The sequence below is a fragment of the Mustela nigripes genome, chromosome 3 (assembly GCF_022355385.1).
Source record: "Mustela nigripes isolate SB6536 chromosome 3, MUSNIG.SB6536, whole genome shotgun sequence".
NCBI classification, from domain to species: Eukaryota; Metazoa; Chordata; class Mammalia; order Carnivora; family Mustelidae; genus Mustela; species Mustela nigripes.
In genome coordinates this window covers 137,960,832-137,984,534 of record NC_081559.1, presented here as the reverse complement: position 1 = coordinate 137,984,534, position 23,703 = coordinate 137,960,832, and the positions used below count along the sequence as shown (strand labels likewise).

The 23,703-nt window shown below is 36.9% G+C and overlaps 1 protein-coding gene and 1 pseudogene across 5 annotated transcripts; one reads left to right on the top strand and one right to left on the bottom strand.

Moving 5' to 3' along the window:
• Positions 1–190: 190 nt before the first annotated feature.
• Positions 191–22,277, top strand: C3H8orf89 (chromosome 3 C8orf89 homolog). 5 transcript variants are annotated; one of them, XM_059392884.1, is made up of 6 exons: positions 191–459; positions 12,185–12,351; positions 13,954–14,101; positions 17,326–17,381; positions 19,746–19,781; positions 21,978–22,277. In XM_059392884.1, exons 2-6 carry the CDS (start codon positions 12,225–12,227, stop codon positions 22,124–22,126), a joined length of 516 nt encoding a protein of 171 aa, XP_059248867.1. In that variant the 5' UTR covers positions 191–459; positions 12,185–12,224; the 3' UTR covers positions 22,127–22,277. The 5 variants fall into 5 exon arrangements, with proteins under 5 accessions (XP_059248867.1, XP_059248868.1, XP_059248866.1 ...); XM_059392883.1 differs by having other exon boundaries at positions 192–459; positions 12,188–12,351; XM_059392881.1 differs by having other exon boundaries at positions 192–476; positions 12,188–12,351.
• On the bottom strand, positions 8,599–8,681 carry LOC132014674 (U4 spliceosomal RNA; annotated as a pseudogene).
• Positions 22,278–23,703: the final 1,426 nt, after the last annotated feature.

The following is a 23,703-nucleotide window of genomic DNA, read 5'->3' as shown; positions in this document are numbered from 1 at the left end:
CCTATAGTAGTTGCTGAGTGTGTCCTAAGCAGCCTTCTAGCCGCCCAGGGGCCTTCCTGGCTGGGCACCCTAATCGTCAGTCCCTGCTGGGAGAAGACCGCAGCTGGTGACCGAGAGCGTAAGGCGGCCCGGAAGCTCCTGGCGCCTGGCAACCGGCGCGCGTCGGGCGGGCGGGGCTGCGGCAACCGGTGCGGCTCGCCGGACCGGGCGGGGCTGAGTGGCGGGCGAGCCGCGCTCCGTAAGCGGAGCGTCGCCGGGCTGCGGAGAGCCGAGCATGTTCGCTCCGAGAGCGGAGCCCGCACGAGCGCTGGGCCGCCCTCCCTGCCCCGCTGCCGCGGCCAGGCCAAGCGGGGCGGAGGTCTCCCGCCTTGTCCCCTGCCCCCGTTGACCCCGCTGCGGGAGCCTCAGAGGGCACCACCGCCACGGCCCAAGCATTCGAAGAAGCCCCTCTCCTCCAAGGTGGAGCTGCGGGGACAGTGAGTGCGGGTAGTCTCCGGAGGACCCCCGGTTTAGCAGGAGCGGAGGGGAGGGATGGAGTGGGGTGGGGATCTTGCAGGGCAGGGCTGAAGGGAAGGTGGGGACCAGAAGTCAGCTGGTCAGGCCCCCTTCCGGGCAGGGGAAGCTAGCCCAGGGAGGCACATGAATCACTCCAAGGTTTCTCTCGATACACTTTAAGGGGAGTTGGCGGGCAAGGAGTGGCTGAGGACGGGGCCAAAGCTACTCGGCGGGGTAGGGTGAAGCAGAGAGATGGAACTGAAAACGGGACATGAGGACTTCCTGCCAGAGTATGTTTCAGCACTCCTCAAGCTCTGTACAGGCTAGTTCGAGCATCCCTGCGTCAGGTGGACACGTCCTTATAGGCTATCCCTCCAGCCTGCCCAGGGTTCAAACTAAAGGGCGGTATGGGGAAGGGATTGTTTCTCTTCTTCCTTTGGCTGCTGCTGTACCTCACTCTTGAACCCAGCCATGTGGGGCAGGACTTGGGACACTGACTGTGTTAATTAGCTCTGGCTCCGTTTTCATGCCAATTTTGCTTTGTGCCATTTCTGATTTACCTATAGTTTGTGTGTTTATTACTTTTTTCATGAGGGATTACACATACTAGAACAGATTTGTGTCTGTTCTATTGTATGGGTCATTCTACGTTTACAGCCTTTGGGGGGCCATAGACGTAAAAACTGGAGCCTCTGTCTAGAGAAATGCAACTTTGCAACCATTTTCAAGGTATTGTACTCTCTGAAGCACAAAAATCCCCGCTTGTCCATCTTCATTGACTTTTTATCTACATTGTTAATGGTGGGCATAAATCCTCTGTTACAGTGGCATCTCTTCAAAAATACTAATGACATTTCTTACATTTTTAAAATTACATTATTAACACATTTAGTAGTTCTCATTCATACAGAAGAATACACAGAAGTAAAGGCCCTCTCTTTACCTTTTTCTCCTTTCTTTCTAACACTTCTTAGAGTTAACTTAGTGTTTATCCTTCTACTCTTTTTTCATTTTTTTGTTTGTTTGTTGGTTGGTTTGGATCATCATAAGAATCATATCTGGATTCTTTCTAGAAATTGTCTTTTTCACTTAAAAAGATATGACAAATAACTTCATAGCGGTTTACTTAGGTCTGCATTGATAGGGTAGTTGCATCATATGAATGTGTGATCATATGGTACAGACATATTGTAATTTATGTAACCATTCCTCGTTAAGATCGGTTCCAGTTTTTCCTTATTGCAAACAATGCAACGATGAACATTCTTACACATGGAGAGTAGTTCTGTAAAATGATTTCCCTGAAGTAGAATTGCTGGGTCACATGTATGTATGTTAAAAAGTTTTGGTGGAATCTTGCTTTCTGAAACATCTTTATTGATTGACATTTCCATCAACAGACTGTGTTATAAAAAATTTGTGTTTATTATTATTTAAAAACAGCTAAAACAATAGCTTCCACTCATTGAGTGTTTATTACATGTCCAGCACCATGCTGAACATTCTACGTGTATTGAAATTTAATCCTCACTAACCCTCTGAGAAGGGGGCGCTATTATTTTCTTCATGACCCTGTGGTTATGCAGCTATTGCAGGGCAGAATCAATGTTAGAATCCGGGCTCCTTTTACTCGGATGAATAAAATGTGTTCTTTGTTGGGTGGGAATTTCTGGTCAGGAATTGACTGAGAATTGTGTTTTATCGGGTTCTTTGAGAATTAAATGAGATTGCACTTTTAGTGTTGCTGTGTTGTTAATTGTTCCTTCCATTTCGAGCTTCTGTAGAATTGGACATGGTCCAGTACTTCCTATGATTCTGGTTCCTCTGTATTCTCTGCCTCTCCAGTCACCTCCCAGCCTCTTCTTTCTCTTCCTGCTTTGTGGACCTTTTAGGGAAATCTGGCTTTCTTCTGCCTCTCAAGTCTTCTTTGGCAACTTTAATCCAGTCTCAATTCTCACTAGTGAATAGGTGACTCTTAAAATTTCTTCTCCCAACTGAAGCTACGGTCCCCAACTCCTACAGCCTAGACCCAGATTCTATAGCTCCACCTGGATGTCTGCCACTCATTTTACTTAAAACCAAGCTCTTGCTCTCCCTCAGCAGACTAGCAATTTCTCTTTGAATGTAATTCATCATTCTCTTAGTCACCCTAGTTCACAGTCTCAGTCATCTTTGACTCTTTTTTTTTTCTTTGCTGAACCTCCTGTTGTATTCCCACTGTTGCTACTCTAATTTAAGCATTCTGGACTATTATTATTATAGTGGACTCTTAACTGGTTCCAGTCTCTGCCAGATTAATCTTAAAGCATACCTGAATGTGCCACACCTCTCTTCAGAATCCGTCAGTGCCTTCCCATTGCTCACAGAAGTGCAAAGCACTTGGGCTAGCATTCAGATTTGTCTGTGATCTCATCTCAAACTGTCGTTTCCTTCTCTTTCACAGAGCCCTTATCTGAATCCTGCTCCATTCTCCGAGGCATCTTTCACATCTGTATTTTCCTGGAATGCCTATACCTGCATTTTCTAGCCTCTTCCAAGTCTTTTTTGAACTTCCATTTGAAAATGACATCTGCCTTTTTTAAACTGTCCTGATGGGAGACATCGCTCCCTCCTCGGGCTGTAATGTCATACGTTGCCTTATATTACAGTTGTGTGAGAGGCTGCTGTTTTTCCTTTTGCACTGGAAATTCTGTAAAGCCAGAATCTCTATTCTTCTTCATAGCTGTCATGCACATGGCATATTGCTTTGCACACAGTACATGCTTTAGTGAATGTATTTGAATAAGTGAGCTAATAGCACACTTGGGAATAAAAAATTGCATGTATTACTCTGTTGCTAGCTGTAATGACAAATGGACCTCAACATCTTAGTGACTTAATGGATAAGTTTCTTTCTTGCTCACATAACAATTCCAAAGCAGATAGTCCTGGTCAGCAGGAAGCTTTCTTCCAATTGGTTGTAAGACCATGCTCTGCCATTCATTAGCACTTCCCTATTATCTCACCTGTGGCAAGGAGAAGGTGCAGAGAAAGCAGACCTGCTTTTTAAAGGCTTCTTGCAGAATGTGTTACACATTCCGCTCACTCATGTTCCAGTCACAGGGAGGTAGGCACTTCTTAGGAACAATTCTATTCTCTGGAGGAGCAAGAGTGTAAGTAAGCATTCAGGCTATTGACCAGTGCAGTCAATTTCTACTTCTGAAAACCTGTGGGACTTAGCTTGAACATCCCTTGCTAAAAAACAAAAGCAAAACTCCTACTTCTCCCATCTGGCTAGGTTTGCAGACGCTCTGTTGTACCACAGAATTGAAACGTACCTTTATCACTAATATTTATTGTAATGAACTATAATTGTTTGCTTACTTTAACATACTATATGCTTTTGCATCTTCATCATTTTTGTATTTCAGCTCCTAGCACAATGACTGGCATTTTGGGTAAATAAATAACTAGCTTTCTCAATGAATCTGCAACTTGTCTTTATGTTCACTTGAAAACAATTTTGCTTTAAACAAAGCTAAAAATAAAGATAATCTTACCAGTGCTCTTTGATGTTTGGGTTATTTTCAGCCTTTTTTTTTTCTTTTCTATTATAAAAAATACAGGATTTGACTTCCTTGTTTTTGTATGTATCCATGGTCATTCCTTTAGGATAAATCCCTGGCTCAAAAGTATATAAAATTACTAATCTTATCTTATATTATATCATATATAACATTATATAAATTATTTTATTATTTTTTGGCTCAAAAGCATATAAAATTATTAGGACATATATACTGCTAGATTGCTTTCTGCACATAATATACTGATACATAAGCTGAAAACTTATGAGAGTGCCTCTTTTCCTTGAACCTCATCTTGTGTTGTCTAGTATTAAAGAAAGACCCTTGCCATTTTGATTGGCAAAAGTCATAGCTCATTATATTATTTTGCTTTTATTTGAAAACTAGTAAGGATGAACTTCTATTGATCATTTGTATTTTTTTCTGGAAGGAACTATCCTGTAACAAATTCATTTTCTATAGGGTTTATTATCTTTCTTATTTTTAAGTATCTTTATATATAAAAGGAATTAAGAGCATCAGTCTTTTATGTCCTTATTTGAAAAGTTATGGGAACTTCTGGGTCATGTGGCAGAAGGACCTGACACAGATGGGACCTTATTCTAATTTGGAATATTTCAAATGCTGGGTAAAATATAATAAGATAATTTATGGAAATGTAGCTGAGCTAGGGACCAAGAGAAGGAAATCCCCAGGTGCCAGCAATGAAGGAACACTCACATAGGAAGCCACTGTTGAGCATCTGCCGAAAGCTGGAAATCACAAAGGAGTACTGTTCCAGTTACTATGACTGCATTACAAATTTCTCCAAAACTTAGTCGTGGAAAACAACCATTTATTGTACTCTATGGGTCAGGAATTCGGACAGTGCACAGCAGGGACAGCTTGGCTCTGCTTCACGATGTCTGGGTTCTCAGATGGAAGAATCAAAAGCTTGGGGCTAGAATCACCTGCAGGCTCATTCATCCCCATGTCTGGTGGTTGATGCTCACTGTGGGCTGAGTCCTTAGCTGTGAATGTCAACTGGAACCTTTATATGATGTCTTCCTCACAAAATGGTGGCTGGATTTCAAAGGTGAGATCCCAAGAGGGAGCCAGTGGAAATTGTTTTACACTCTAGCCTTGGAAATCACACAGTATCACTTCTATGGTACTATATTTATGCAGGAAGTTAGTTTCAGGGAGAGGGAATACAGACTTCATCTCTTGAAGGAGGAGTATCAACATCACATTGAAGGAAGAACGTGTAGGAATGAGTATGTATTAGTGTATCCTTCTTTGAAAAATACAACCTGCTACAGACACTAAGGTGATAATAGAAAAATATGCCCCCATTGACCCGAGGAGGCTGCAGGGAAGCCTACCATCCATTTGGACTATGGCAGGAAAAGAGTTAGCTGTTAACACACAGACTGTGCAAAGCTTCATACCCATACAGCTCAAGTCTGGGGTCTGAATTCACATGACTACATTCTTCGCTACATACCACCACCCAAGAACTGACATATTCACTACTCTGGCACCTCTGAAATCCAGGACCAAAATGTCTATACTACCCAACCCATATAATGGAAAAGTCTGTACGCAACGTTTCCAGAGCTCAGGGAGTGCTGGACTCCCATAGGTAGCAATCTCTCTAAAGATGAGCTCACAGTCAAAGTTTACAAACTACATAAGGAAATGAAACAAGGAAGGAGACTTGGCAGATGCAGCCAGTGGGAGATGTATACCGCAAAACTGAATAGAACCATCATGGGAAAATATTTACATTTGTACTGTGCAAGGAGATGAAGGACATGGAAAGCATAAGGCAAGAAGAGGTCAGTATGAAGAAAAACAGAAGAGTTCTAGGGGTGCACCTTTACCCTGAAGGGAAAAGAGGAAGAGGCATTGAGTCAAGCTGCATCTCTCTCATACCCAGCCATTAGCTGATTCTTGGCCTAGGGTGGTAATCATGATAATTATGATAATAATAGCAGCCATCATTTGTCTCTGTGTATAAAGCTACCTTACTGCTGTCTGAACTAAAGATTCTGGTTTGAGAATTAAAGCAACATATTAGGCATTTAGCTAGATGCTTGTCTTAAATCACCTTCAGACTTCCTAATAACTCTGTAAGGCAGAACTTATTAGCTCCCTACATGGAGAGACTTGAGACACTGAAAGGTTAACAAGAAAATAAATATTTTGACCCATCCAGGAATGGGTGAACAGGAATGGGGAAGTAACAAAGGGATCTGGGATATATAGGTGGATGCGATATATCATAGGTGCCATTGCTCCTATATTTCTTCATTTTTCAACTCATAGCCTGGGGGTTCTTAATATAGGGACTGCTTCCATGTAATTCTTCCTGTGAATTGCATATTTAAACACAAACTGGAAAATTAACTGCTTATGAATTTTAGGAAGTGGGAAGTCCCCTATGTCCAAATGGAAACTTTGCCTACAGTTTTTTAAAAATTGTTTTTCTTAGTATTTTACATGCTTAGTCTTAATTTTGTTAGAGGTCAATTTTAATATTTCTTTAATCACTTTCCTTTGTCCATTTCTCCTTTCCACTAAAAGAAGAGAATTTGATAAAATTAATACTCTTGTTGTTGTTGTTCCTTGTTGTATAATGTTAGACGCAAACCATTTAATAACCCTTCCAGACCTCAGTTGTTTTAAAAATTCAGAGATCAGTTCTCTTACAGGCCTGCAAACCAGCATTTTCTGTTGTGCTCAGGCATGAAAACAACATTGATCTCCTTGTCCATCTCCATCAGAGCTCATGGGTAACCAGGTGCATTGTCAATGAGGGGTCATATTTTGAAAGGAATCTTTTCCCTGAGTAGGTCTCAACAGTGGGCTTAAAATATTCAGTAAACCATGTTATAAACAGACATCTGTCATCCAGACTTTGTTGTTTCACTTACAGAGCACAGGCAGAATAGATTTAACATAAATCTGAAGGGCTTTAGGATTTGCAGGATGGTCAATGAGCATTGGCTTCCAATGAAAGTCGCCAGCTGCATTAGGCCCTGACAAGAGTCAGCCTGTCCTTTGAAGCTTTGAAGCCAAGCATTGACTTCTCCTCTCTAGCTATGACAATCTTAGATCCATCTTCTTCCAACAGAAGACCATTTCATTTCCATTGAAAATATGTTGTTTATTTATTTTTATTTTTTTGTAAATGAAACATATTTTTTCCCCAAGATTTTATTTATTCATTTGGCAAAGAGAGACAGCACAAGCAGGGGGAGTGGCAGACAGAGGGAGAGAAAGATGCAGGGCTTGATCCCAGAATCCTGAGATCATGACCTGAGCTGAAGGCAGACACTTAACCAACTGAGCCACCCAGGTGTCCCAAAATCTGTTGTTTAGTGTAGCCACCCTCATTAATTATCTTAGCTGGATCTTCTGGAGAACTTGCTGCTTCACCTTGCACTTTGATGTTACGGTTTTGGCTTTTTTTCCTTAGTGCTCATGATCCAGCCTCTGTGAGCTTTAAGCTTTTTCTTCTGCAATTTCCTCATGTCCCTCAGCCTTCATAGAATTGATGAGAATCAAAGCCATGCCCTATATTTGGCTTAAGGGACTGTTGTGGCTGGTTTGATCTTCTATCCAGACCACTCAGACTTTCTCCATGTCAGCAGTAAGACTGTTTCACTTTCTTACCATTTGTGTGTTCACTGGAGTAGCACTTTTAATTTTCTTCAAGAACTTTCCCTTGCATTTAAACTTGGCTAACTGTTTGACACACAAGGACTAGCTTTCAACCTGTCTCAGCGTTTGCCTTCCTTAATAAACTGTGATCATTTCTAGTGAGAGACATGTGACTCTTTTTTTTCACTTGAACAATTAGAGGCCATTGTAGGGTTATTAATTGGCCTAATTTCAGTATTGTTGTGTCTCAGGGAATAAAGAGGCCCGGGGAGAGGGAGCGAGATGGAGGAACAGCTGGTCAGTGGAGCAGTGAGAACACACACAACACTTACTGATTAAGTTCGCTGTCTTATATGGGCACGCTTCGTTGCACTTCAAAATAGTTGGAATAGTAACATCACAGATTACTGATCACAGATCACCATGACAAATATAATGACAATGAAAAAGTTTGAAATACTGCAAGAATTAGCAAAACGTGACAGATGTGAAATGGGAAAATATTGTCAGAAAAATGGCACCGAGAGACTTGCTTCATGAAGGGTTGGAGCAACCTTCAAATTTGACAAAACAAAACAAAATAAAAGGAAAACCCAATTACAACAAAACAATTTTCTGTGAAGTGCAATGAAGTGAAGCACAATAAAACAAGGTATGCCTGTATATGTGTATATTATACATATTTAATATATTTCAATTCACTGCAGTTAATATTTTTATTAATGTTTATAACTCTCATTATTGGTCAGTTTGGAGCCTTTTTAAGTTGATGACTACCATGGCTATAGTTTTCACTGACAGATTACAATGACAAAATGTTCTAGGCTGATTTTGTACATTTCCTTCCACAGACCTGGAATCAGCTATTTTTGGTTGGTTTTTGTGTTTTGCTTTTTTCTTTTCTTTTTCAATTAGCAATAATTGCACCTCAGAGAAACCTCATTGGCTACAATACTGCCACTGTGCAAAGCTTCTTTTTCTTTTTTATTTTAAATCACACCTTATTTATTAGGTTTAGTAAAGAGATCTAGAAAATGCTTTTTTTTGGTGTCTTTTTTTAGATGAAAGTCTTATACTTCCAATTTGTACTTAGGACTTCAAGGTCTTTGCTTTGTTTACTCTTTATTGATGTGAAATCTGTATCTTTCTATCTATATATCTATATATATAAAATCCAAAATACCTTCTCCCATTCCATAAGCTGCCTTTTAGTTTTGTTGACTGTTCCCTTCACTGAATAAAAGATTTTTTATCTTGATGTGGTCCCAATAGTCATTTTTGCTTTTATTTTCCTTGTCTCTGGTGATGTGTCTAGTAAGCTAGAAGTAGAATTACTAGTCTTGTAAGAAGTTGAAGAAGAGCTAATACCTATTCTTCTCAAACTATTCCAAAAAAAAAAAAAAACAGAAATGGAAGGAAAACTCTTCTGCAAAGTCAGCACTTACTTTGATTCCAAAACCAGACAAAAACCCCACTAAAAAGGAGAACCACAGACCAATATTCCTGATGAACATGGATGCAAAAATTAAAGATACGAGCAAATTGGATCCAATAATACATTAAAAGAATTATTCACCACAATCAAGTGAGATTATTCCTGGACTGCAGGGGTGGTTCAATATTCACAAATCAGTCAACATGATAACCACATTAATAAAAGAAAAGATAAGAACCATATGATCCTCTTAACAGATGCAGAAAAAGCATATGAAAAATATAGCATCCATTCTTGATAAAAGCCCTCAACAAAGTGTAAAGATAGATGGAACATCTGTACCTCAACAATGAAGCAGCAGAAAAAGAAATCAAGGAATTGAGCCCATTTGTAATTGCACCCAAAACAATAAGATACCTAGGAATAAACCTAATCAAAGAGGTAAAAGATCTGTCCTCTGAAAAAGAGAACACTGATGAAAGAAAATGAAGAGGACATAAAGATATGGAAAAACATTCCATGTTCATGGATTGGAAGAACAAACATTGTCAAAATGTTTATACTACCCAAAAGAATCTACACATTTAATGCACTCCTTGTCAAATACCACCAGCATTTTTTGCAGAACTGGAAAAAACAATCCTAAAATTTGTGTGGAGCCACAAAGATTCCAAATACAATCTTGAAAAGAAAAGAAAAGAAAAAAGAAAAGCTGGAGGCATCATGATTCCAGATTTCAAGCCATATTACAAAACTGTAGTCATCAAGACAGTATGGTACTGGCACAAATACAGATGCATAAATCAATGGAACAGAATAGAAAACCCAGTAATAGATCCACAACTCTATGGTCAACCAATCTTCAATAAAGCAGGAAAGAATATCTGGTGGAAAAAAGTCTCTTCAACAAACGGTGTTGGGAAAACTGGAGAGCAACATGCCGTTGAAACTGGACCACTTCCTTACAGCATACACAGAAATAAATTCAAAATAGATGAAAGACCTAAGTGTGAGACAGGAAACCTCAAAATCCTAGAGGAGAACACAGGCAGTAACTTCTTTGGCCTTGGCCAGAGCATCTTTTCATATACATATTGGCCATTTGTATGTCTCTGGAGAAATGTCTACTCAAGTCCTTAAACCTATTTCTAAACCATATTATTAGGGTTTTTTGTTTTGTTCTGTTCTGTTGTTTTGTTTTTTTGCTTTGGGATTATATATTTTGGATATTAACCCCTTATCAGATATATGATTTGCAAATATTTTTCCCAGACTAGAGGTTTCCTTTTCACTCTACTGATAGTTTTCTTTGCTGTGCAGAAGCTTTTTAGTTTGATGCAGGTCCTACTTGTTATTTTTGCTTTTGTTTCCTGTGCTTTTGGCATCATATCCATAAAATCATTGCAAGACCAATGTCATGAACCCTATGTTTTCTTATAGGAGTTTTACAGTTTTAAGTCTTAGGTTTAAGTCTTTAATCCATTTTGAGTTGATTTTTGTGTATGGTGTAAGATAGGGCTCAGTTTCATTCTTTCACATGTGGATATCTAGTTTTTCCAATGCTGTTTGTTAAAAGAGACTATCCTTCCCCTCTTGTGTACTCCTTGGCATCCTTGTCAAAGACCGGTTGACTGTGTATATGTTGATTTATTTCTGGATTCTATTCTTCCAGTGGCTTATAGTCTGTTTTTATACTATTATCATATTGTTTTGGTTACCTTAGCTTAGTGATATATTTTGAAATTAGCAAGTTTGATGCCTCCAGCTTTGATATTCTTTTTCAAGATTGTTTTGGCTATCTGGGGTCCTTTGTGAGTCCATATGAATTTTTTAATGTTTTTAACTGTTTCTGTATAAAGATGCCATTGGGATTTCAATTGTATTGATCTGCAGTTCATTTTTGGTAGTATGGTTATCTTAACAAAATTAAGTTTTCTGATTTTTTGAACATAGAATGTCTTTCCACTGTGTCTTCTTTAATTTTTCATCAGTGTTTTTCAGTGTATAATTTGTTCATTTTTTAGCTAAGTTTATTCCTAAGTATTTTCTTCTTTTTGATATACTATTGTAATTGGACTGTTTTCCTAATTTCCTTTTCAGATAGTTTATTGAGTGTATAAAAGTACAAGTGATTTTTTTGGTGGAGTCTGTAGGATTTTCTACATATTTAAGATTATGACATCTGTGAACAGGGACAGTTTTACTGTTGCTTTTCCAGTCCGAATTCCATTTCTTTCCTCATTGCTCTGGCTAGGACTTAGAGTTGAATAGAAGTGGTGAGAGTGGTCATCCTTGCCTTATTCCTTATCTTAGAGGAAAACATTTTGATTCTTCACCATTGATTATGAAGTTAACTGTGGACTTTACATGCCTTTATTATGTTGAGATAATTTCTCTCTATTCCTAGTTTGTTGAGAGGTTTTAATCTCTTTGTCTTTGTCTTTTATCTCTTTGTCTTTATCTCTTTGTCTTTGTTGAGACTGTTGAATTTTATCAAATGCCTTTTCTGTATCCATTGAGATGATCATGTGACTTTTTAATCCTTTATTCTTTTAAAGTGGTATATCACATTAATTTTTCTGTGTTGAACCATCCTTGCCTCCCAGAGATAAGTCCCACTTGGTCATTGTATATAACGGTAATATATTCGAGAGAATCCTAAACATTTTATTGTCTTGTGCCCCATAACTTGCTGTTGAACTTCAAAATTTTTTATATTGCTAAATATCTGTGCCCTGGGACTTGAAAGAACTTATTAAAATATTTAAAAGAAAAAACTTTTACTACCAATTTTAGCCATATTATTAAAGGCCACTTACTTTAAAAATCACAGGATTATATATTTACATGTTATAAGTGAACTTTCCATGTAAGTCTATGTTAATATTTAATCTGCATGATGGAAAACAAATCAGAAAAAATACTTATCTCTAAAATATGTTTTTTTGTGGGGTTTTTTTTTTTGGTTGTGTTTTTTTGTTTTGTTTTTTGTTTGTTTGTTTGTTTGTTTGTTTTTGTATTTTGTGTCCTGAATTTGAAGCAGAATCTCACTTTCATCAGCACTGTTGGAAGAAGAAAAAATGCCAGTCCTGTCTCCGGAAATCAAATTTGATACTTCCAATGTTACCAGAAATTCCTTTGACAGTTGTTTTCTTTTTGAGAGTAGTTGGAGGAAAGCAGTTTTAGAAACACAAAAGATGAAGAAAGGTAAGTTTATTTTTACAATTATTTTACTGAAGAAAGTATAGAAATAGTGGCTTAAACTAACACATATATTTTTTTAAGCAGTCAGGAGACATCTTATAATTTTTGTAACATTTATGGAAGGATAATATCCTAAGTTTATGGAAAATAAAAATGGAAGCAAATTAAAATTAATTTATTTAATATAATTCTGTAACTCATGATGGAAACAAATTTTAAGGAACTACTTCTCTTGGCATCAGTGCAGTACTACCTCTGCTGGGTCATATTACTTTTCACAAATTTTGTTTGTTTTTAAGCATCTTGAGTTGATTTTTATGTTTTAAGAAACCCAAATCTTTAACAGCATCTTTTTGTATTCATAATTTTAACCAGAACTTTATTTTTTGTGTGAGTTATGTGGAAAGTATTTTATATTCTACCCTTGCTCAGTAAAGACTAATTTGAGGAATTTTGACATGTGTATGAATATATTAATAGTTTAATTTCAGTTTATACTTCAAATTTCAAATTCTAATTGTATTTCTTGTTTATCCCAAATTCTGCCTTCAGCTTTATAAATAAAGATGTAATTCTTGAGAAGAGTAAAATCCAAACTCCCCAACCCATGTCATCACTCCTGGTTTTGAGTGTGTTGCTCTATTTTTCCAACTTTTCCACTGTATTCCCATTAAAGATACTCAGAAAACATAAGTTTATCTGTCCTTTTACCCCTAAATTTAATGGCTGTAAAGAGAATTTGTATGTTTTTTGATCAGGAGAAACTTTTTTTCCAGAAGAAGAAAAATCAAAGGTAGCAAAATAGCATTTGGAGAATTTAATATAACTCCAGTCCCATTAAATACTATTCTTATTACTATGCTAGACTTCATTTTGTTTTGTTTTTAAAATATTTGACAATCTCTTTTATGTGACGTCAGTAGAAGAAGAAACCTTGATGCTTCAATGTTAGTGTTTTGCAGAGAGAAAATTACCATTTTTTAAAGATTTCATTTATTTACTTATTTCACACAGAGAGAGAACAAGCGGGGGGAGCAACAGAGGGAGAAGGAGAGAGGGAGAGGCAGACTCTCCATTGAGCAGGGAGCCCGATGTGGGGCTCTATCCCAGGACCTTGGGATCATGACCTTGAGCTGACAGCAGACACTTAACCACTGAGCCATGCAGGCGCCCCTGAAAAAATTAAAATCAATGCCTGAAAAAAAATTCTTTTATGTCTCATTGTTAACTAAATAATCATGTATTTATACCTCTTATTTACATAAAAGCAAGAAGGTAGAAAGGTTTAAAGTAGCAGATAATATTGAACTCTTAAAAATGCTTTTAAACTCTATTTCAATGTGAATATCTCTAATATTCTGGAAATTCTAATTATATAAAATAATGAGGGCAGAAGACAGGGACAACTGTAGGAGCTCTGTGAACCTGCCCTTTTTCCTTATTCTACTTCTTGGGAAAGATACTAGATAAAGGACAGTAGCTTTATTTTCTCTCCTTAATGACTGATTGAGTATATTGCAGTATGCATTTTAGTATGTAGTAAAAGAAGTTATATACATTTCATCAAGAAATAATACCATTAATTATGGTACCATTTTTAATTAGAATACACCTTTGGTCTAGAAGAGTTCAAAGAATGTGTCAAGATGCCGTATTTACCAGGACTGCAGAGTTGCCCAAAAAGTGTAAGTTCAACTCCACTGGAAGTTCGTCAGAGACTGCGGCAGGCTGACCCCGAGATGTGTCCAGTCAGGTAGACCATTGCTATTCAGTTCTCTTGCGTTCCGCTTGCATCTGTAATAATAACTGCTAAATGGAGAGGTTTTCCTGCCTAGTGAGTGGAAGTCTTTCTTGCCCACTGATATTTGTTTCATAAAGGATCTCTTGTTTTAGTCTAGGTAGCAATTTTAGTCAGTTTGACAAGTAAGCCATTTTCTGTTTTCAAGGGACATTGCCCGAAAGGACTTAAGGACTTCCTTTTTAAAATATCTGTTGCTCTAGTGTAGATTGCCCATGAGAATATCGGAATTTTTAGTAATAAAATTAAATGAAGTCTCTGCAATGTTAACAGGTTTCTTTGATGAATATAGTACCTCGGGTTTCGTCTCTAGTTTGAGTGACGTCATGCGAGGGCAGGTTCTAAATGAGATGACAGCCTGAAGAAGACCAGCGCTGACGAGTGGACAAGGGGGCGTCAGCCAGAAAAGTCCCACTCACTTTGAATATTGGCATTTAAAGCCACTATCATAATTATCTTCGTTTTTATAAGTTAGGCTGGCTGGCATACCATTAAAAGAAATCCCCTTTCTCCAAAGGGATCTAGAAATTAGTAAGACAGTCTCATATTCGATTTGGTGGCTGCTTTGGTTTATTTATTTATTCATCAGGTATCTATTGAATATCTAGGACTTACTCAGTTTGGCAGCCTAAAAAAAAAAAAAAAAAAAAAAAAAGATGCTGCGTTTATAGTAGTCTGAGTTGCTACTTTCCTTAGGGGAAATTTTGTATTTTCATATTTCCTGAGCTTTAAAGTCAGCCAGTTACACACAGCACACAAATATAGGAGTTTTAGAATATATTTTTCCATGGTGTTGTTCTTGTTAATTAATTAATTAATTAAAATAAGTTTTGATCATATGAAATGACACTAAAAATGAAAAGTTATGCATAATTTACTAAATTATGAAAATGCATAAGAACTTTGCAGAAAATTTGGAACAAAAAAAGATAAACAGTATTTTGATAATTTATCCATTGTAACATAACGACTTTTCTTGTTAGGTGTTTGCTCTCTTCTTTTCTTCTTCATTTTTGTGGACTTTTGTTTTCTCTATGATCTTAGTGTACTTACGATTTTTTATTTTGCCTTTTTAACTTATTATTACACATACTCATTTTTTCATGTCACTGCATGATCTTCAAAGAGTCTTTACTGGCTACATTGTATCTCATTAATGGATCCATAGTTTGTTTAATCATTCCCTATCATTTTTTAAAAATTTTATTTATTTCTTTGAGAGGGAGAGAGATCACAAGTAGGCAGAGAGGCAGGCAGAGAGAGAGGGGGAAGCAGGCTCTTGGCCAAGCAGAGAGCCCGACGCAGGCCTCGATTCCAGGACCCTGAGATCATGACCCAAGCCAACGGCAGAGGCCCAAACCACTGAGCCACCCAGGTGCCCCCAAACTATTCCCTATCATTTTAAATATTATCTGAGGACAGATTTCCAAGCTGTAAAAATATGAAAAGCAAAATTACTCTTTCTTCCACAAGATTATAATGAAATAAGGCAGAATCAGCAATGGTGGAAGAGAGCAAGTGAGTTGCTAGTGGAATAAATGGTAACCGGTAAATAGGAGGGATGGATGTCAGGGATGTAGAAAGAACAGAGACAGCTGGAAACACAGTATAAAACCTACTTAAGAACAGAGACTTTCCATCCTTACTGAGACCCCCATGTCCCCAACCCTTACCTGACCCTTGTCATTCTCATTGGGAGTCTCAGGACCCTTTGAGGAGGGTGTAGGGCTAAGTCTGGCAGTACACGTGTCTCAGTATAGAGCAGTCTTGTTACACTTCTTTCGGTGCACATGCTCATCTGTAAGAAACTGGAAACCCAGAAAGCTCCCTCTGAATTAGCCCAACTACCAAAGTCTTCCTTTTGCTTCCTACTGTTTTCATTCTGTTTCATTTTTCTTTCATTTGCAATTTGGCTGTTTGTGAAATGATTCCTCGCCATTTTACACTGACTTGAGTGTGAATTTGCCTAACCAAGGAAGGATAATTTGAATACATTAAATTCATGTTATGACAAGTGCTGTTCGTATACAAAGTGGAAGAGTGGTGGCTATGTGCCATAATGTTTATGAAGTGCTTGGCCAACATAAATGTTAGTTCTTTTCTCTGTCTTTGAAACAAGTGTCTTTATTTTAGCCAGTCTAGTGAGAACATGTCGAGTTGCATGCAAGTGCTTTATTCTCCTCTGCATATTGCACAGTGCCCCGTGAACGAAAAGCCGTGGCATAGCAGGGAAGTAACACATTTTTGTTTGTCTTGTGTACAACCCTTTCCCACCTTTTTTCCTTCCATATGTGAACATTTGTTTTTAAAATGCTGATTTTTTTTTAATTTTTAAAGATTTTGTAACTATTTATTTGACAGAGAGAGAGCACAAGCATGGGGAGTGGCAGGGAAAGGGAGAGGGAGAAACAGGCTCCCCACAAAGCAGAGGGAATTCAATGTGGGGCTGGATTCCAGGAACCTGGGATCATGACCTGAGCTGAAAATAGACACTGAACCAACTGAGCCACCCAGGCACCCCTCAAATTTCTTTAATTATAATCATACACTTTAAATGACTCTCAAGGCACACTCTGGTAATGTAACTGATAGTAGTAATCCTAGAGGTGAAGGGCATTTAAAAGTTTTGGCTGACTTCTAGTTACAGGAAATTTGCAGTTCTTATGGATTATCTCACCTACGGCAGGTTCGGTGGTGACATACTTCCTCTAATAACCCACTTGTTATGTAGGTCTCTTCCCAGTAGGAACAAAAGTTAATTAAGATAAAATACAGATTGTGGTGATTAACAAATAAAAGGTACACAAATAAGCAATAGTTAGTATCAGCCTGTCTACATCCCTTTTTAATTTAATCTTGATTCCCTTCCTCTTAGCATTCCCTGAATTATACCTGGAGAAAGTTAAGATAAAGATAAATATGGGGGAAATTAGGCATTACACTTATCTCCAGGTAAAATTTATTAGCAAAACCTAAGATGTTGAGTTGTTCCTATCTGCTTCTGATTGGATCAGTCATGGTGGAATGAGTTCACTTTCTTTAATGTTTATTTACTTTCCATGTGATGTCCTTCGCGAAGTGAGTTTTGCTGAAGGCAGCTTCTTGTCTCTTATTGTATTTTATAATTAATCTCTCCTGGATTTACATAAAGGTGATTTTATGATAATATGTAATTTTAGGATAAGGAAGATTAAGGAGGCCCGCACTGTGGTACCACTTCAGGAGAAAACAAAGGGTAAGTTGGCACATTTTCTTCTCCTGCCACATGTCTTATTAGGTTGTCTCATACTTACTCTTTTTAACTTCCTTTCTTTCCCCTGGTTTAATTGCTTTGTTCTTTTTAATGCTTCTTTAAGCTTTGTTTATCTTATAAACATAGTGGATGTTTATATACATATCTTTATTATCTCAGGACCTTGGGATAGGCCCTCATCATCTCTCATGTGGGCCATTGCCTGGTCTGCATGCTAGTCTTGCTTTGAGTTTCTGACCTTTGAAATTTTTCAAAGCTGTGGCAGCTTGATGCTGAGATGCTGAGTATAGCTTAGGACGGAGCTTGATGGTGCCACTCTCACTGGTCAGGACACATGCTACCTCTATAATGGCTCACTGAAAAACAAACACTGAACACTATTTTCAGCTTTTACCTTTCTAAAATCAAAGTGAAAAAACTCTATTGGATCTCTTGGCAGTTAGCAAAGACAGGTGCTATTGTAGATCTTTCATAGAAGCAAAATGGCTTAACATGAACTTTTGAAAAGCTGGGATACCTGTATTATATAGCAGTAAAAAAGGAAATCTGCTGTCTGTGACAATATGGTTAAACCCACAGCCCATTATGCTTAGTGAAATAAGCCAGACAGAGAAAGACAAAAGCTTCATGGAACTTTGTTCCTAATGGACTCAATCACTTATATGCAAAATCTTAAAAAAATAAAAATAAAAAATAAAAATAAAGTCAAACATACAGAATAGAATGGTGGTTACCACAGTTTTAAGTGGGGCAAATGGGGAGATGATGGTACAAAATTACAGTTCTAAGATAAATAAGTTCTGGGGATCCAATGTACAGCATGGTGACTATAGTTAATAATAGTAAATTATATACTGAAATCTGCTAAGAGAGCAAGTGTCACTTACTTATCCCAAGACAAGTGTCTTGTCTTCCCAGATGAGAACCAGTTACTTTCCCAGAAAAAGTAACTATGTGAGGTGATAGATGTGTTAATTAACTTAATTGCAGTATATATGTATATCAGGTCATCTTGTTGTAAACCATAAATATACACAATTTTTATTTGTGAAATTTACTGCAATAAAGTTGGGGAGAAATGGAAAGCAACAGATGAAAGGATTTGTAAAATGAAAGATCATTAGAAAATACCCAATTAAAGTGGAGGAAGAAAAAAGATAATATATATAGAAGACAGTGTGCAAGTCATTATGTGACAAGATAAACCTTCTTTACACATGCATAATTCTAATTCCAGAATGAAAAGGTTAGGACAGAAACAATATTTACATACTGACTGATAAGTTCCCAATTTTGATGAAAAATAAAAAACCAAGGATTCAAGAAGTTCTGTGAGTCCTCAGCAGGATAGAAACAAAGAAAACCACAGCTAGGCACATCATAATAAAAAGACTAAGTTAAAAACAAAACAAAACACAAAACAAGAAAACAGAGAAGATATGTTACCTTCAAAGGTGCTCTGGTAAGATATACAACTGACTTTTTAAATGTAGACAATGGAAGCAAGAAGACAGTAGAATAGCATTTTCAAGGGTTAAAAGAGATAACTGCCAACTTGAATTGGATACCCAGTGAAAATACCCTTAAAATTAAAGGTGAAACAAATACATTTTCATTCAAATAGAAGTTGAGAGAATTTATTGTCTGCAGAACTTCACTAAAAAATATTAAGGAAGAAGTGATACGAAAAGGAAGTACAACTGCTAAAGAATGAGAAGCAGTCGCAGTAGTATTATGAAGTATAAAATCTATGTAGAGATAAAATACTTGACAATAATAGCACAGAGGTAGGATGGGGCCTATGTGGAGTTAAAATGTTGTAAGATACTCCCATTATCTGAAAAATGGTAGAATAACTAATTTAAAGTAGATTGTAATGTGTCAAAGAGACACATGATAATCTGTATGATAACCAGTAAAAGAATAATAAAATAATACAAGTAACAAGCTAATATAGAGGGGAAATATAAAATGAGAAAATACTTGATCATTTCAAAAGAGGACAAGAAAGGAGGAAAAAAGAAACATAAAGCGTATAGGACAGATAGAAAATAATTAGCAAGATTAAAGATTCAAAATTAAACAAAACAACAATTACATTATATGTAAACAGACTAAATATTTCAATAAAAAAACAAAGTATCAGACTGAGAAAAATATATGTTGCTTGCAAGAGGCATACCTTAAATTTAAGGGCAAGAAAGATCAAAAGTGTGAAGTGGGAAAAATACTAATCATGCAAACATTATTTTAAAAAAAGATTGTGTAGGTACACTAACATCAAACAAAATAGACAACAAAGCAAGAATTATTACTTTAATATTGATTCAACCATTTTAATTTTAGGATTTTTAAGGCATTCTAATTCTTCAATCAACTTTGGTAAGTTATATTTTCTAAAATTTTTTGCATTTTGTCTAAGTTTTCAGATATATTGGCATAAAGTTGAGTTTTTGTTTAATCTGTACTTCTATCCCTCTTCCTTCTTTTTGAAGTTTTTTATTTCCATGTAATTCCATGTAATCAGTCTTTTCACTTATTTTTTAAAGGTTTTGTTTATTTGTCAGAGAAACAGAGAGAGACAGCATAAGCAAGGGTAGGGGCAGAGGGAAAGGGAGAAGCAGACTCCCTGCTGAGCAGGGAACCTGACATGGGATTCAGTCCCAGGACCCTGAGACCATGACCTGAGCCGAAGGAAGATGCTCAACCAATTGAGCTACCCAGCCATCCCCCCCCCCCCCTTTTTTTTTTTTTAAGATTTTATTTTTAAGTAATCTCTACACCCAGTTACCCAATGTGGGGCTTGTACTCACAACCCTGAGATCAAGAGTCACACACTCTACGTGTCCCTCTTCTTTTAATGTTATTTATTTGTGCTTTCTGTGTTTTATTCTTGATTAATCTCACCAGAGACTGTTGTTTATCATTCTCTTCAATGAAGAACTCATCTTCTAAAAAATATTTCTTAATGTAAATTTGTTTTCTATTTCACTGATTTCTTCTCTTTCCTATATTATTTTTCTTCTCCTATGTATTTTGGTTGTATTATTTTCCTAAAGTGTATCTTATACCTGAAATTTTAATTTTCAAAGCTTCTTTTCTAACATAGAAATTTGAGGTATAAACCTGTCTATGTATAACTTCTGCTGTATCACACAAGTTTTGTAATATTTTCTTTATAATTTAGTTATGAATATTTTAATGCTTATTTTGATTTCTTTTTTGACTGATGAGTAATCTAGAATGTGTTGTTTAAATTTGAGAGTTTTAAATTTATCTTATTGTTAACAACTTCCAACTTAATTGCATTGGTTTGTATGAAGTTTTGAAAAATTTTGAAGTTTTTTGACATTTGCTTAATACCTAGAATCCAGTTTATTTGTAGCCAGAGAGTTTTTCTGTCAGGTTCATTATACCACTAACAACAGGTATCCCAATCATATTCTTCCCCTCCAACCTCCCTCTTTCTCTGAACTTCCTACTTATGTTATATACTCAAGTAACAAAACAAACGAAAAATAACCACAGTAGAGAATTTTAGATAGATTTTTTGACACTTCACCATTTGAAATTAAATAATATTTTAAACAGTTTGAATCAGTATATTATTTTCAAAGTTTTATATGTTTTGAAATAGAAGTATTTATTCGTCTTTACATATTTAGGGCAATATGTAGTGATTGCATGGTAAGTTTGAATTTGATGAATCTGAATTCAAATCCTTTGCCCTTGGGCAAGTTTTTTAATGCCATTAAATCTTCTTTTTATATCGTGACCCAAGATAGTATTAGTTGCCTACTTCATAGTGTTGTGTAGCTGGAATAAATGTAAGTACTTGACACAAAGAGATCATTTGATATATCTCTTCTTATTATTACTACCACTCCATAATAGAAACTTGAGTAATGCTGTTCAGTTAATGAATGATTCATTTTCCTTTACAATTTTACTATTTTACTAAACTTAGCATTTATGAGAAATGGTATATTTGGAGAAAATAACTTGATGAGCATGCAAGGTATAAAACAAGTTAATTATTTATGGAGACTGTATCTTTTGCTTTGGAATAAATTTCACAGCCATCCCATGTTTTAAAAAGTATGTTATAGACTCAGATTGAATTTTATATAATTAAATACAAACAGCATAGTTTTTAAGCTACATTTAAAAAAATATTTATTTATTTGAGGGAGATCATGACAGGGGGGAGAACCAGAGAGGGAGAGGGAGAGAGAATCTCAAGCAGACCCACTCCCACACCCTGCTGAGTAGAGCCCTATGCAGGGGTCAATCCCTTGACCCTGAGATCATGATCTGAACCAAATCAATAGTCAGACACCCAACTGACTGAGCCACCCAGGCATCCCTAGTTAAATAGTTTTGAGATGACTTGATATCACGTTACTTTAGAAAGTAAATACTTTCTATTTTTACTTCAACGAATGTGATATATCAAGAACTAGCAGTGTTTAATGGTCATTTGAGGAAGAGAGATTTTGTTTGCCCTCTATTTTAGAGAATATCGTTTAGAAAATATTATGTGCTTAACTTTAATAGATGATTTATTTTTCTTCACAGGTTCTGGCTTCAGTGATCCTATTGCTGGAGCATCATCTCAATACTTACAGAGACTTTCCAAAATGGCCATATTGGAGTATGATACCATTCGTCAAGAAACTACTAGAAAATCCAAAAAGAGCAAGAAACGAGACCTGCGAGACTGCTGATAAGTATCACATCACATGCAATGCTTTCTTCACTGATGTCTAAGGTTTATATATATTTTCCTTTCTTTTTCTTTTTTTGATATGTGGTATGATGTGCAATGATTTACATAAAAATGGAAATGTAAATAAGAAATAAATATTTTATGTAATATACAGAATCATTTGCTTTTCATTAACAGCCACAAAAAGACATTTAAGTTATGGTTTGGGGGGACATGACATGAAAGAAATTACATTCCATGAATTTTATATACATTGACTATATCCTTTGATTCAATTTGATACATGTGTTTTGAGTGCCTGTCTGTACAGTGAATGACATTGCTAGCTGCTGCAGAAGATTCAAGACAGAGTGAATCATTATTGGGATTAAGGATGCCCAATACGAATCCCTCCTTTTCCCTGCTTGAGTTTGAAAACAGTTGTAAGAGAAGGATTCGAGCAGATGAAAATATTAGCTTTGTTTGCTGCTAAAACCTGGAAGGAAAATCCCGTCTTAGATATGTGGCAACAGTGGGGCTCCTAATCCTGAACTTCAGAATTGGACAAATGTACACATTCAAGCATTATTGACAAGCTCACCCACCACATCAGGGCTTTTTCTGCCAAGTAGGGCAAGGCATTTCCACTGTGTGGACAGGCTGAACCCTGAGGGGAGAGATGGAGACTTGCTCCATCTCTAGGGAGGAGGAAGGAAGGTCTAGGTCAAGAGAAAAACCCTACCTTCAGAAAGCCTTGAGGAGTGGGGGATACACATCCATTATACATGTCCCTCAGATATGGGAAGAAATCAAGGATACCAATGACTGATCCAGTGAAGAGTCAGATAGAGGCCATAAGAGAAAAGAACTACAAAATGTTACAGAGCTTCAAAATCAGGGCAGTAACATCCAGTGGGGTGGTCAGAGAAAGCTTCACAGAAGGTAACAGTGTTTGAAATGAACTTTAAAGACAGGCAAGATGGAGGGAGAGAGCATTTCTAGAAAGATGGAATAACATAAGCAAAGATATGCTTTGCATTTGGGAATGATACATTTGATGGGGACACTAGGTAGTATAGGGGAAGTGTCATCAATTCACATGGTTATAGGCACCCAGCCAGGACCAGATCGAGAGGTAGAGCACCAATCAGATAGAGGCTGTGGTGAACCAGGGCTTGTTTCTCCATTTAAGAGGCCACTCCCGCCTAGCTTTGTGCCATGTGGCAATGTGTAAATGTGAGCCACTAAGTGAGATAAGCAACTAATTCCATATGTATAAAAGTATCTGTAGGTCGAAGAAAATTACACGGGCAAACTAGATCTGCCTTTGTGGGGCCATTCATTTATGCATTCTCAGGGTCAAAAGAATTGAGGGTGATACAGCTCAAAAGATAACCTGGTGACACCTAGTAGGAAACCTCAGATGCCAAGCCTGAGTTTGTATTTGCTCTGTTTCACAATGGCAGATTTTGAGAATGAAAGCAAATTATTGCATTTGTGATTTAGGAAGGTTCATGCACGTTATAACCTGAAGGCCAGGTTAGAATGGAAGAGGGCTGGAGGTAGGGAAAGCATTTAGGATGTTGGTTAAAACTT